The 15355-nt window shown below is 39.1% G+C and overlaps 1 protein-coding gene across 1 annotated transcript; it reads left to right on the top strand.

Annotated features, from left to right (window-relative positions):
* Positions 1-1972: 1972 nt before the first annotated feature.
* ipo4 (importin 4) lies at positions 1973-14503 on the top strand. The gene is made up of 30 exons (XM_029457385.1): positions 1973-2423; positions 2808-2894; positions 3657-3736; positions 3856-3897; positions 4039-4168; positions 4905-5084; positions 5220-5285; positions 5405-5506; positions 5662-5745; positions 6133-6288; positions 6419-6472; positions 6668-6777; positions 6916-7024; positions 7403-7532; positions 7842-7955; positions 8123-8236; positions 8458-8581; positions 9443-9554; positions 9655-9791; positions 9897-9974; positions 10085-10142; positions 10542-10647; positions 10901-11094; positions 11229-11279; positions 11663-11788; positions 12218-12444; positions 12560-12692; positions 12821-12925; positions 13552-13621; positions 13946-14503. The coding sequence occupies exons 1-30, from the start codon at positions 2358-2360 to the stop codon at positions 14074-14076; spliced, it is 3276 nt and encodes a 1091-aa protein (XP_029313245.1). The 5' UTR covers positions 1973-2357; the 3' UTR covers positions 14077-14503.
* Positions 14504-15355: the final 852 nt, after the last annotated feature.

The raw sequence follows: 15355 nt of genomic DNA, 5'->3' as shown, positions 1-15355 counted from the left end.
AACCTATTTGACTCTTTAATTTCTGTAATTTGAGCATAAGTGTTCAAAGACAGAGACTATATCTTAAAATCCCAACATCCCCCCCCCTCTCCATTCTGTACAGTGGGTTGGACACGTTGATGCAAACTGTTTTACCACCATTTGCAATCCTTTTCACAAAGATGATTTAGATTAGCTGCATGTTACCATCCAAGTGGTTGTTTGTGTTCCCCCTTCTTTGCTGTATTGACGTGGTAATGATTCAGTTAGTGCTGAATTGATGCAAGATCAGTGAGCCTAATGGGTACATTAGCATTTTTACTGATCTCTGCCTGGACAGGGTGTGTTTGTCTGATCTTGTATGAGCCCACACATACAGGAGGGGGGTTGATGGTGTAGGTGTGTATCGGGCGTGAGTGTACATGTGTGCAGTTCATTAGCATTGGTATGTGGCGAGGGGACACCAGATTGACCTTTGACGACGATGCTTATTGTACTGTATTTTGTAAGTGTATTTGTGAGGCACTGCTATTGTATCCATACATTGGAACATGATAATTTTAATCTGTTACGGTATGTCAGCATATCTATTGTTTCACTTCTACATAAACCTTGGAAGATTTTCTTACCTTCCTGAAAGAAATTTACAACAGTAAATACTGATTACCTGGTAGGAGTTAGTATATCTAAAATAAAAAAAGCATGTGCAGAATTAGACCTCTTGATGTCCTCATGGTATAAGTTACATGATTTCTCTTATGTGTTCCTTTCTTGTATAGTGCAGATCAGTCACGGGCGTTGTTTTTCAGTAATGGGTGTTTTGGGCGTGAATTGCAAGACCATGAGTATCTCTTTTGTTGACTGAAAAGTATGCAAATGATCTCTTTTGTGGCTACTTTCTCCCAACTGCAACCAGAAGGCACCTTTTAATGCATTCCTTCTCTGCAGTTTAATCAGTAATTGTGTTTTGATGTAAATCAGTGGTGGAAGAAATACTTTTTAAGGTAATTTACCTTATTAAAAGTAGTATTACCAAAGAAAAGTACTTGATTATGAGTGAAAGTCCTGCACTAAAGAATGTAGTATTCTAGACTAAATGTTCCTAATGTTCCTTTCCAAAGTAAAAGTACTCATCTGGAATGGTCCCTTTCACTGTTGTTTTATCATAACGGATTTGTGTGAGCAACAATTTAATGTGGTAGCTGGTCAAATAAAGACAAATGTAAACTACTATAATAATATAACTTGAGTAGTTTCATAGTTCATAGGCAATTGAGTGTATGTTTTGTATGCACACATCTGTGAAGTGACAACTAGCAATAGTGCAGAGTAACTAAGTACACAAGTACTGTATCTAAGTAACATTTTGAGGTCCTTGTGCTTAACTTTAGCAGTTCCATTTTATACTAGTTTATACTTCTACTGCACTACGTCTCAGAGGGAAATATTTAACTTTTTACTCCACTTTATTTATTTAATAACTAGTTACTTTGCAAATTCTGATTATTAATACAAAATATAACCAACTAATAAATGATGATGTATTATTATAGATTAAATAACCCAGTAGTATATCAAGTAATTCAAATGAGCTCCACCTTAAGTAATATCATATAATAAGACAATATAATAATATATATTTTTATGAAATAGGCCATTCTGCATAAGTACTTTTACTTTAGGTACTTTAAGTATATTTAATGCTAATACTTTTACTTCAGTACCGTTTTGAATGCAGGACATTTACTTGTAATATAGTATACATTTCTACAAGGTGGTATTTTCTACTTTTACTGAAGTAAAAGATGAACATTACTTCTTCCAACACTAACGACTAGTAAATATAGCTGTCAGATGAATGTAGTGGAATAAAAAGTATATTTCCCCTTTAAATGTAATATTTTAATATTTAACTTGAAGTTGTACAAGTCCCATAAATATGCTTGATTTGATTTATGTTTGTTGCAGCACGCCCTCCTCTCCGGTTGCAGGCGCTGTTTGTTTCTATCAGTCTGATTTCCCACTGACAGCAGCAGGTCCCTTTAACTCAACTCGCGTGGAACTCCTGGCCGGTTCTGTCCCGCGTGCTGGCAGTTGCGCCCTAACGAACCAGACCGAACTGGGGACTCGATTCTGCCGGACTTGCCTTTTTTGGCTTGATAACTTCAGACGTATGCGACTTTAAAAAAAAGTGAATCTTCACGTCAAACTTGATATCTAGCGACCTGCCCACTGAGGCTGTTTATTTTACAACTGTAACCCACTTGGGACACCGTTGGCAACCACACCGCGAAAGGACAACTCGTTTATCTAGCCCGGTTAATTAGAAATACTAAAGTTAACGGTCACATTAAAGGTGGTAGCTCTGAGCCGTCGAGATGACAGAGGAACTTGAGCTAATTCTTTCACAGCTGACTCAGCCGGACAATGCTGTTATTCAGCAGGTAATGCCACAAATAACTTTGTTTAAGATATAATAAGAGTTAGTTAGTTTGTTAGACAGACGACAAGTTTGAAAACTATCGTAACGGTTTTCTAACGGTTATCGAATTAAGCTAGCTAAGTAAACGTCTGGTAACGTACGGCTAACTGTCAAACAGTTGGTCATGATATTCAGCACCACTGTGTCCTTAACATTATTAGATGTCTAACGTTACTGTCAGTTAAAAGTAGCAAACTTAAAATTAAAATTAAATATTGGTTTGTGAGTCATTTGGCTGCGTGTTGTAATGTATTAGTACCCTGTGATTTCTACAATAATGTAACTCAATGTTAGATAATTGTGCCAGCCAGTCTAACATGGTGTGACCTCATATGTCCCTTTTTAGGCCACTGCCCAGCTGAAACAGGCTTTCAAAGACCCAGCCATTATCCCAGCCCTGTGTGCTGTCATGAGTGGCTCACAAAACCCTCAGGTATTCTGTGTGTGTGTGTGAGTGTGTGAGTGTGTGAGAGAGAGCAGTGAGAGAGAGCAGTGAGAGAATTGTTTTGTAATATATGTATAATTTCCAGAATGATTGTGTGTATGAGTGGGTGTCAGCTCTTAGATGACCATTTAATCAGGAGAAACCAATTGAGAGCAGACACATTAAGTAAAACAGTTAAAACTGTTTTTCTAACATTTGTCTAACTTAAGTGAATCCTAAAGCTTGAGCCATGAATGAGAAGCAAATTAGCTATTAATATTAATGCAGTTTTTCCCAATTCTTATATGGGGTATCTGGTATCCAAGCTATAAATTCTTGTGAATGAGAATGGTATCCCATATTTTTAAGTCTTAAGGGATGATAAATAAAATTGTTGCTTATTAATGTTGGCTTTATAACTAAAAGAGAGATAATTTTGTTCCCTTCCAGTGGTAAGTGTGTCCACCCTACCTTCTCATAGAGGATACAATGATGGGTTCTAAATCTGTCACCTGTAATGAGGCTGAGAGTATGGGCAGCAGTATGCTACTGCCAATTACATCTGCATAGTCGAGCACTGATAAAAAGGATGCCTGTACAATCTGCAAGCTCCTGCTTAAAGTGAGCCACTGCTTATTTCTAGAAAATAAACATAACTTGCATTTAAGCTTCTTCGTCAGTTCTTTAACATGAGTTTTAAAACATAATTTCCCCCAGTGTGCTTTCATCCATGTAAACTTCCTGAAATCTTTTCCTGATTTCATCTCTTAGATTCGTCAGTCAGCTGCAGTGATGCTGAGGTTGAGAGTAAAGAAGCACTGGAAGAAGATTAACCCGGATGATCGAGAGAGGTTCGCTCATTTCTTTTCATTGAAGAATTTCACACTATCGTGACACTACACCCAGTTGTTATAGTTGAAATGAAGTTGAAAATATGTTGTAATTGTGAAGATTTCCTTTATTCATGCAGCCTTAAGGCAGTGGTGTTGCAGACCTTCATGCAGGAAACCGAGTAAGCTATTCAGTTTATACAATGCTAACTTACTGTGTCATACATTTCAATATGTATGGCCATATGTAGCCATGCACATGTGAAATGTAATCTATGAATGAGCCTGACCTCTGTGTATGTCTATGTATCTCTATTTTGCAGACACACAGTGCAGCACTCACTCTCCCAACTGTGCGCAATGATGGTTAAGCATGAGACACCAGACCGCTGGCCTGCCCTGCTGCAGCTCCTCAATGAAGCCACTAAGAGCAGCAACCCTCATGACAGAAAGGTACAAGACTCATTTAACACCTAGAAATTTAGATAAGGTTAATATATCTACTAATTTAACAATTGATTTAATTTTTTTAACCCAGAAAGGTTTTAGCATTTTTGCACTTACAGTCCCCCTCGTCTCAAAGTCGGTGTGTTTTTTTCCCCCAATGTTTTTATTTGTTAGATGCCTGAAATAAGGCCTGTGGTTAACAAAAGCTTAAGAGATTTTCACGTTTTGTTCTGTGACATAAAATACGTCTGTAAATACCCCACTCGTAAATTTTGAAGCATTTACATGACATAAAATAGGTGGTTGCTAACAAGTGGCTAAATGAGTGTATAGATGGTGTCAGGGACAAACGACATCACTAGTCTCCATTTTTGTTTATACTAGCGCTCTTGCAACTCAAACATTCCAATTTGTAGATTTATCAATGTATAGTATTTTCCAATTGCAGTTTTGTTTGATTGTCGCAAAGCAAATAAAAAAGCTGGAAGCTTATTGGTGGTGATGTTGAGAGGTCATGCAATTGCGGTGTAATTTGCTTATAGCCTAATGTTAGCTTTTTACTTCTAGTGATTGCATTTACGCTTTAAAAATCCTAAAGTGGTTGTGAAGTTTATCTTGCTGAACAATACATGCTCATTTCTGGGTTGGTTTACAAATATATGTTATCCCTGCAGCACTCTATTGTATTACATGATCTTCGTCATAACAAATTTGGAATATAAACGCTCTTCTGTCCTAACAGGTTGGCCTCCTGCTGCTGAATAAGGTGATGGAGTCCAATCCTGAGCCTTTCAAGCCTCACTACTGCCAGCTGCTACAGCTGTTTAGCATTGTACTGCAGGACCACAACAACCCAACAGCCCTGTACTACTGCATCCTCACCCTCACAGCCATAACTGCATACACTGGCACACAAGAGATGGTGAGGCAGTGTTACAGTTTCAACTTTGACATTTGGCAAGAAGAGTTGAAATAGTATATAGACATTAAAATCATTACAGATGGGATAAAATGGTATACTTTTTAATCAACAAAGTGACGTTTTGCTGTCTTACAGAACCAGATGCGTTCTCTCATCCCAAGTCTGATTGTCGCTCTGAAACAACTCATCAAGGCAGATCAGGTAAATTGTAATATGTTTTGTTTTTTTAACCAAGTATTGCGGCTTCTGTTGCCAGTTAAGTGTATTTAAGGGTTTGGATAAATCAGACCAAATTATTGAGTTAATCTATGTCTACACAGAACCAAGCCAGCGAGGCCATGGAGGTTTTTAATGAGCTCATGGAGAGCGAGGTGTCAATCATCGTCCCTCATATTGCTGACATTGTCCACTTGTGCTTGGAGGTAGGAGCTTCTGAATGTCTGAAATCTGTCCTTACTTCCCACCGTTGTATTCTGAATTTCATTGTAATTTCATAACTGACAAATAACGTTTGTGAACTTGAAGGATCGTACATGAAAAGTTATAATAACATGTTAAATATATATATTTTTGTCAGGTGGGCAGTGACACCACTCTGAATGACTCTCTGCGGGTGAAAGCACTCTCTTGTATTGCCTTCCTCATCAAGCTGAAAAGCAAGGTAAAGTCACCCGTCAGCAACTATAAATATATGACCTATTCCTGCCCTTCAATATGTAATGACTAACAAGGGTCAAGAACAGAACAACAAGCATCTGCTGTATCTGTAGTCATGATTCACCTTAATCCTTCTGATCTGTTATTCTTCAGAGGATATACACGCCATATCAACTTAAATGTGGAATAATTCCTTGAAAACAAAAATGTGCGGGTCTCCTGGATTTGCGCATTTACTTTTCTGTATAACAAAAATGGAAGATTTATACTTTTTGCTTTTCTGGAACATTACATGCAGTAACGGCTAGCTTGACATAAACGAAACGTTTGGCTTAGTAACATCGTGTTGACTAAATAAGAAAAAATCTTTATAATTTTCTCTACTTTGTAGACGGTGCTGAAGCAGAAGCTGCTGAATCCCATCCTGCAGGCCATTTTCCCTGTGCTGATTGCAGCTCCCCCACCAGGTGAGCAGGACCCAGAGGATAAGGAAGATGACGGCGGAGATGGCACAGACAATGACAATCCCAAACATTGTGCTGCTCAGGTAGGGAAAAGTTTTTTAGTGTTATAAAATGTGTTCTTCTGTTGTGTACAAAAAAGTACTTTTATTAGTAGATTCACTGTGGCGTTGCAAGGAATATTGAACTTGATGATTGTTTTTGTTGTATTTCCAGATTATTGACACTATGGCACTCCATATGCCGCCAGAGAAATTGTTTCAACAACTGGTAAGTCATCTCGATGTCAATGTGAACAATAACAGATATGTTACGTTATGGTCAACTTACCTTTGTCAGTTGTTTGTTTGGGTCTTGATGAATCTTTTTAACGGCATTGTGCATTTATTTAACCTAAATTAAATTAGAGCCCTGACACAGATACCTGCCTCTTGACAATGTATTAATTTGTTTCTTGTGTTTTAGATGCCCCTTACTCAGACCTGCCTTGCCAGTGAAAACCCCTATCAGAGGAAGGGGGGTCTGATGTGTCTTGCTGTGCTGGCTGAAGGATGTGCTGACCACATACGTACCAAGTATGTCCAGTTGACATGGAAAAAAGTTCATATATTTTTCATGACAGCAGAAACATTGTTTGAGTGGTGGTCTGTTGGCTGATAAATATCAATCACCAGGATTTGAGTATTTCATCTTGTTGTCTGTATCTGTGTTAGGATGCTGTCATCAGTGCTGCAGACAGTGTGCCAGAGTCTTTCTGATAGTGATCAGGTGGTGCGCAGTGCCAGCCTTTTTGCCCTGGGACAGTTCTCTGAACATTTACAGGTGAGTCAACATGTACAAAGGTACATACATTTGTTTCCTTGGCTAACAATAGCATTTTTAGCCTTTGAAATTATACTTTTAATTAAAAGTTTATATAAAAATATATTGGTATTGTTTTTATTTGCAAATATTTTTGAATGCTCACAGTTCAGACTGTGTATGAAGTAGATACTAATTCCAGTACAATAACGCATCTCTTGGCATTGACTCACTTTGATGCAGAGTACTGCTTGCTTAGTATAGTTTTCCAAATGTAAGTCGTCTTTTTATCTATCTTTTACAGAATGCAATATTTTTTATTATTATGATAAAAACCTTATTTCTAACAGAATTTGTCTGTTTTCTGGGGTTCACCCCCCCCCCACATATTCTTTCCAGCCTGAAGTGAGCAAGTACTGTTCAGAGTTGATGCCATTGCTGCTGGGTTACCTTTCATCCTTGAACCAGGCCAAGGTCGGCCATGTCACTAAGGCCTTTTATGCCCTAGAGAACTTCATGGAGAACTTAGGTAAGCTGAAGGTTCATGCAATGACTGACACAGTAGAACTTGCTTACCTTTCCCACTGCAAGAGACAACATGAAACGCATGAACGTTCCTGATATTAATAAAAAAAATAAAAAAAATCCAATGAACCAGTTAAAAAACTAATCAACAAAATACTAGAATGATGTGTTGGGTTTTATGAGTTCTTCAGTTATCAAAAGATCAATCGTACATTTTACAAGTTGTAATTTTATGATTTAGCCAAAGCTTGTATCTTCCACAGTTTTTGTAACAGGATCTACATGCTTTATCTCTTTCTTTTTCCCTAAACAGGAGCAGATATTGAGCCCTACCTGCCCACCCTGATGGAGACTATGCTGTCTGCTCTAAACAACACTGAAAACCTCAAGATAAAAGAGCTTGCTGTGTCTGCTATAGGTGCCATAGGTAAATATCTTGTACTACCCTATAAAACCATCAAGTAATGTTGTTGATGTAATGTTAACCTGCAAACAGCTTGTCGAGTATGAAACAAGATTGCAAAAATATCTTTTGTTACTTCTTGGTTCAAAGTGAAGTGACCCATGTCCCATTGTGAATCACTGTCTTATCAGCCAATGCTGCCAAGGAGCTGCTGGTTCCCTACTTCCCTCCAGTTATTGAGAGCTTGAAGGGCTTCCTGACTACCACCACAGAGGAAATGAGGTCTTTGCAAACTCAGTCCTTGGGTAGGTAAACCACAGAGATTTGGAAATTAAAATGAAGAAATTGGTATATTTAGAACAAACATTTTTTCCAGACTTATGACTGGTGGCATCTTGTTATACATGCATCTTGTGATAATTTAGTATTTGGTTGTTCTGTTATGGCAACGCATTGCATCACACTTGGTACTATGCTCAACAGCATGAATGAATAGATGTTGATCATCTTTTGTCGTTGCTGTCAGATACTCTCTCTGTGCTGGCCCGTACCATCGGCAAAGATGTCTTCAGTCCTCTTGCTGCAGAGTGTGTTCGGCTGGGCCTCAACCTCACTGACACTATTGATGACCCTGACTTGAGACGCTGCACGTATGTAACTTTGTGTGTGTGTGTGTAGGTTTTTTTTGTATCCCGTGAGTGGACCAGTCTACACAAAGCAGGTGTATTAAATTAAAATTTAAAGGGGTCCAGTTACTGAAAGTTTCTCCCAGCAAAGGTCCGAACCTTATTATGTCTGAATTGCGTTTTATAGCCTACCCCTACGTCTATCAAATAAACCATGTACATTTCCACATTATTTAAACAATATTTATTGTCCATTTTTAAAGTAGGATACATTTACCATTGCATGGCACTTGTATGGGACACAAATACCTAGCTTTACAATAAATAAAAGTAGTCCTGGCACGCTGAACTTGAGGCCTACATTTCAAGTAAAAGAAAACAAAATAGTTTTTAATAAAATAATAAGTCTAAAATAAATACAAAGTGCAAACAGAGCTTTGAGCTGCCCTTTCCTAGTGAGATAATTGGGCCTGTGACTACCCTGCTAGTAGACAGACAGACAGACAAATCTTTGACTCAGCTGTAAGTCAAAACATGATCAATGTGTTAAATGGTACTTTTTTTGTTAAACTAGGGAAATGGTTTACAAAAAAATCCATTGCCAGAAAATGACAGGGTCATTTGCTCCATGCTGTCTTTCTTCATCAGAGAAATGTACGCGGTCTATAACTGTTCACGGTCTATGAAGATTATTATTTAGTCTCATTAATTTATCAGAATTTGGCCTCTGGTCTGGTCTGCTGGTGATGCCTGGTTTTTTAACATAAACTGAAGAGAGAGAAAAATTGAAGTAGAGTATGAAAATCATTGTTATTATTTGTGTGTATATAAGAGCATACATCATGTAGCCTTTACTTCACCTCTCTCTGTGCTTCTCCCTGTCAGGTACAGTTTATACTCTGCTGTATCCACAGTCAGTCCAGACTGCCTGACTCCTCACCTCACTGCCATTACAACAGTCATGCTGCTTGCCCTCAAGTCCAATGAAGGCATTATGGTATAAAGCACACAAACAACACTCTGAAACCTAAAGGCTATTCATAATATAAATACTAATACAGCATTTCACATTTCATCCTCCTCCCTGTTCTCTTCAGGCACACGTTGAGGAGGACAAGACATTTGTCCTGCTGGATGATGATGATGATGATGATGATGGCGACAACGAAGGAGAAAAAGATGGGATTGATTTTCTGGAAGATGAGCCTGAGACAGACATCCATGATGTTGCAGGGTAGGAGTCACACACATGTACACACATACACATGCATGTATATTAACTACACCTGAGCAAAGACTGCTCCCACTACATCTGATACCATGTCTTTCCATCTCTCAGGTTCAGTGTGGAAAACGCCTACATCGATGAGAAGGAGGATGCCTGTGATGCACTGGGAGAGATTGCTTTCAGCACTGGGTAACATAAATATTTACAAAAAAGCTTGTTATACTAACTTTATTTCAGACATCTCTTGTGTGCATACATGTATATATTTTAACCTATGTTGCTGTGGTTTCCCCTGACAGTGCTGCCTTCCAGCCCTTCCTCGAGTCCAGCTTCCAGCAGGTTTACGAGATGAGAGATGTAAGTCACTCTGGCTGGCTGGTCAGCCCCATCATCCTTCTCTGTAATGGGCTTAGAAGGGCACTTTGTGGTCTGTGTTTGTGCATACATTGTGTCTTTTTCTAAATAGAAGTGTCTGTAGGTAGATTGATAATGTGAGCCTGGAACTCTTTACATACCATAAATCATTATCTCAAATTAGTTTAAAAATTATTTATTACTTATTATTTATAACAGATTATTTTTAATTATCTGTTAAACTCTAAGTCATGGTCTACTTTATATTAGTTCCACTGGTCATTGTAGGGAATTGGTGTCTTATTTAACAACTCTTCTAAATGGCAAATGCTTGGTCTCTTATTTTGTGTGTGTGTATTTCGTGCTGTAACTTGATGCTTTTTTTGTATCCTCCCTCCCTAGTTTCCCCATGAGGACGTCCGCAGGGCAGCATTTGGAGCAATGGGCCAGTTCTGTCGAGCTCAGCATCAAGTATGGAAGGAGAATCCCACTGAGGCCAATCATCAGGGTAAAGCCTCTTTTCTCAGCACCTCTACGCTACTGTTATTATTATCAGGATATGCATAAATGGGCAGTAGTTTCGGCTGCAGTGGGGATTATTGATGAACAACATCAAGGGACAAAATATATACTGTGAGATTATATGCCATTGCAAACTATAAGGTAGAGTCCAGCTAATTTAGTTTGTCGTATAGAAATATATGAAATATAATTTAACTTTATTTCTCTTCCTTCCTGTACATCTTTTGTCCCTCCCCCAGCCTTATTGAAGTTGCTAGATGTGGTGCTTCCCTGCTTTGTGGAAACCGTGCGAACAGAGCATGAGCGCCAGGTTGTGATGGGCATCCTGGAAACCATGAACAACGTCATGAAGTCCTGCAAGGAGGAAGCTTTCAAAAACCCTTTACGCCTTAAGGAGATCAGCCATGTCATCCGTGATGTGCTCAAGAAAAAGGTGAGAAGAGGGGAGACTGACGAGGATGGGGACATCGTTTTTTTTATGATCACTCAAATAATTCTCCATACATTTTATTTTACTGGTAAAGTTATTCTAGTAAGCCTCCAACATTGTTTTTTCTCTGTACTCAGACTGTTTGTCAGGACGGTGGTGGTGATGAAGCTGATGATGAAGAACAACAGGTTGGCTGTCCTCTTGCTGCATGTCACAGTCATGGACATTTAAGTTCAACTACACATACAAGTGATCTATTCTTTAGTGTCAACACATAACAGCAGTTTTCTAAATCAAAATGTCTTTTATATTCTGATGAATATGAATTGGCTCTATTGTGGATAGATGTTGTTTTATTCCTATAAAAGTGAATGGATAGAACATAAGACTGTTAATGCAAGAATTTCAATATTTCAAACATTCACCAGACTGCTTGCAGTATACAGTCGAGATAGAATTCTAGATCTCTATACAGAGACTTCTTGTTTTCACCCATTATTTCCACAAATCTATGTTCACATCACGGTCCAGTTACTCATTGTGTTGGCTGGTGATGTGCTTTCTGCTTCAGGCGGAGTATGACGCCATGCTCCAGGAGTTTGCCGGAGAGGGAATTCCCCTGGTGGCCTCTTCTGTGCCCGCAGACAACTTTGCCCCTTTCCTCAACGACTTGCTGCCTCTCCTCATGAACAAAGCTGTGAGTCTGGACCTACTGACGTGAACAGGAGTTCAACAGAAGTCTTGTTTACTCAATCACAGTTCATTTCTCTGCTCAAAATGCTCCTAGATACTAGATAGATACAAAGTGCATACAAGTCTTTGCAACTACAGCTACTCATTTTAGACCAAACTTTGACTTGGAGATTGATTAATTACTTGAATACAAAAAGTGACATTTGGCTTTCTGAATTCCTTGCATCTAAAAAAAACAAGATTTGTGTTTAGAATTCTTAGTTAGAAGAAGAACACATAAGTTTTCTGGAGTCATTAGTAAAGTACTGGGTACGATCACAATGTTATAATGGTACAAACATTTGATGATATTTAGCCACAGTGTAAATAATGCCTATGGTGTTTCTTTTTGGCGAGTATCATAATAATTAATTTTCTTTCTCCCTCCAAAAAGAAATCCTCGTGCACAGTGGCAGACCGGTCCTTCTCTGTGGGTACAATCGGAGAAATCCTGCAGGCCCTTGTGAGTGTGTCCGGGGGCCCAGGAGTGGCGGCCCGACTGTCCAATCGTTTGCTCCCCGTGCTGGTAGCTGGAGTAAGGGACAGTGATGCTGAGGTTCGCAACAACAGCGTTTTCGGACTGGGATGTCTGGCCCAGGCAGCTGGACCCATCGGTGTAGCGTATCCTTCTTACTCGTGTGTGTTTCTGCAACTGTGGATGTGTTATGTATTATTTCACAATTTTATATATAAAAAACCGAATCGTGCAGTTGTTCCTTAGTGAAGTGTTTTCCAGAGACTATCCCATGATGCTATCTGTGTTTTCCAGCATGCTCACTAAAGAGTCAGACCTCAGGGTGATTGACAACCTTTGTGCAGCCCTCTGCAGGATGATCACTAGCAATGTAGAAGCTGTCCCTCTTGAGCAGGTATATTTAGAGCTTGTATTTTAATAGATAGTATTTATTTTAGCCACCACAAGTCATCTTTGTAGATTTTTACAAGCAAGGAATTCACTACAAACTTGAATAACAGACATGATGTGCACTCTTAACAGGTTGTGCCTGCTCTGGTGGCTCGTCTTCCACTTAAAGAGGACTTGGAGGAGAACAAGACCGTGTTCAGCTGCCTGGCTATGCTCTACACACACAGTCCTGCTCTGGTACAGTACAAACACAAGTTACACCTGGTGTTACAATCCCTGTGTAGAAGGAATGTGTTTCTGTCTCCATTGGCATCCAACCTAGTTACAACCCAAACTAACAATTTCAAAAACTACTGTGTCCATATGTGGTCTGGGAAAATGTGTTTCCTGCTTCTCAAACTGCTTTAGTTTGAATGTGATGTTCAGGGGTATTCAAAGTGACATTACGATGGGTACATTCATTTGTTACAATTAGTTTTTCAAGGCGTCTACTCGTGCCTGCCTCATGCCTAAATCATGACATTGAGATTTCCTTCGTGCTGGAGCAGCTGTTCAAATGTTTAGCATGACCCCAACATTTATGTGGACCAGTATCAGGCCAATCTTTCAATCATTTCTTTATTCAATTTTGTTATGTTTTATACAGTATTACAACAACACTTTATGTTATGTTAGTTATTTAAAGACATAGGGATGACAACAGAAAATATTTGATTCAGAACAATCAGTTTTTACAAACATCACATGTTTCAATGATAAATGATAATAACTCTTCTCAGACATTGTGTGAATTGGTCAATGGACTTGGAAACCAATATTGAACGTGTTGCCATATTTCTTTTTAATCTTTCTTTCCCTTTCAGGTGTTGCAGCTAATGAAGCCCATAGTTGCTGCTTCCAGTCAAGTTCTAGGCAACAAGAAAGTTGATAAAGGTGAAGATCTCTTTGGTTACAGGCAGCATTTTCAGTGGCTCGTTTTCTTAGATTGCACTGAAAGAGGCACCAACTTAAACTGAACTGAATCATGGAACTATTTAGTGTTCAAGCTATTTGTCCATCGGAAGTTATTGAAAAATAAAGAAAACATAGTACAGCTGACATACTCTTTCCCCTTCATTGATTTTAAAGGTGTTCCTCATTAAGCTTCCTCAGTCTCTGAACATGCATTCTGTTGTAATATTGCTTTGTTTTGGTAATCGGTCTACTTTTTTCTTGTTTCTGCCATCCCATAACTCTTATTTTGTCTCTCCTCCACAGACGCCCAGAACATTTTGGCCGGGCTGATAAAAGAATTTGCCCAGCACCACTCTGCAGACTTCCAAGCAGCTGTGACCTCACTTCCTGGAGAGCAGCAGGCCAATCTCAGTGCGGCCATCTCTGCCTCGTAGCCCACACGCATCCTTCCACTCTTGTGTGAAAGCCAGCCAAAACAATAAATTTTTATACTGTAGGTGGAAAGTGGGGACAGTTATTTGTGATGTTGACCCAAAATGATCTAAATACAGCACATCAACCATTCTAATAGTTATTATCAAATTTGAACTTTTAATTTATTTGCTTAAACGCATGCTATGTTGCATTATTTTAAGAGTTACAGTTTACCATCCTGTGTTGTTACCATTGTGTTTACTTCCCCTGTTATCCCTGTAAAGTGCTACTACTAATTGCTACTGTCCCCTTTCTGCCCCTGTTTGGACAAACTTCTGGCTTTGCTATCTGTGAGTGTGAAGCAATGAACTTGATCTGCTGATAAATGTAATTTTTTGTTCCAATCTCCCGGTGTAAGTCAGTAGACCTTAAACTTTTGATCCCTTTTGTCTCTCCTAGCGTTGCCTTACTCGGGGTTTATCTGCTGCTTACAAAGGGCTTTCTCTCAGCTTTGTGTTGTGGGAATTGTGTCATCATCACTAACTGGACATACTGAGCTAAAAGGCCACACGTGTTACATAGAAAACCAGCACTTACGTTACCCGAATATCAGCTCAGCCTGTGACTCTTTGCAGCAGTCTCTCTCTGTGCTATTTATGTTCAAAACTATTCAACAATATCCTACAACACATGCTACACAGATTTAACATGATGCCACAATGCTGGCAACTTTCGCCGTGCAGTTAATGTCGAGCCATGTAGAAAGAAACCGACGACACTTTGAATCCTCTAAATAAATGCAAAAACTTGCATCTTGGAATCAAAATAGAGTTAAAAAAAGTAATATGGCGTGGAGTAATTGAACATTTATGTTCGCCTAAATGACTAGCTTTATGATTCACATTAATTTGCACGCTGGTTTGGATGATGGTGACTCATTGTTGCTCCTCAGATCTCCCGTTGCTCCTGGCCCTCAGTGACGTCAGGCTGCTGGTTTTCCATGTCCAATGCCATGGTCATCTGCACCGGTGTCAGCCCATTCTCCCCTGACAGACAGAGGTCGTTTTTTAAATGCGTGTGCCACTTAAACCCACGTAATTATATCAGTATGTGATAATGATGAGGGGTAAATACAGCCCTATGAAGCTGTACACAACCCAACTGAGGATACAGTCAGGCCTAGGATTATTAGGAGTATTTCTATATCTGCATGTTGCCTGTTTTCATATAGTTGACATCAGGACCTCTTTAGATTGCTCCGTCACACAACGACCAGACTTTTCTATACAGAGGTCATTG

Source organism: Cottoperca gobio, chromosome 20, assembly GCF_900634415.1.
Source record: "Cottoperca gobio chromosome 20, fCotGob3.1, whole genome shotgun sequence".
Taxonomy (NCBI): Eukaryota; Metazoa; Chordata; class Actinopteri; order Perciformes; family Bovichtidae; genus Cottoperca; species Cottoperca gobio.
Note: the sequence above shows the minus strand (reverse complement) of the source record. Positions and strands in the feature narration are given on the sequence as shown.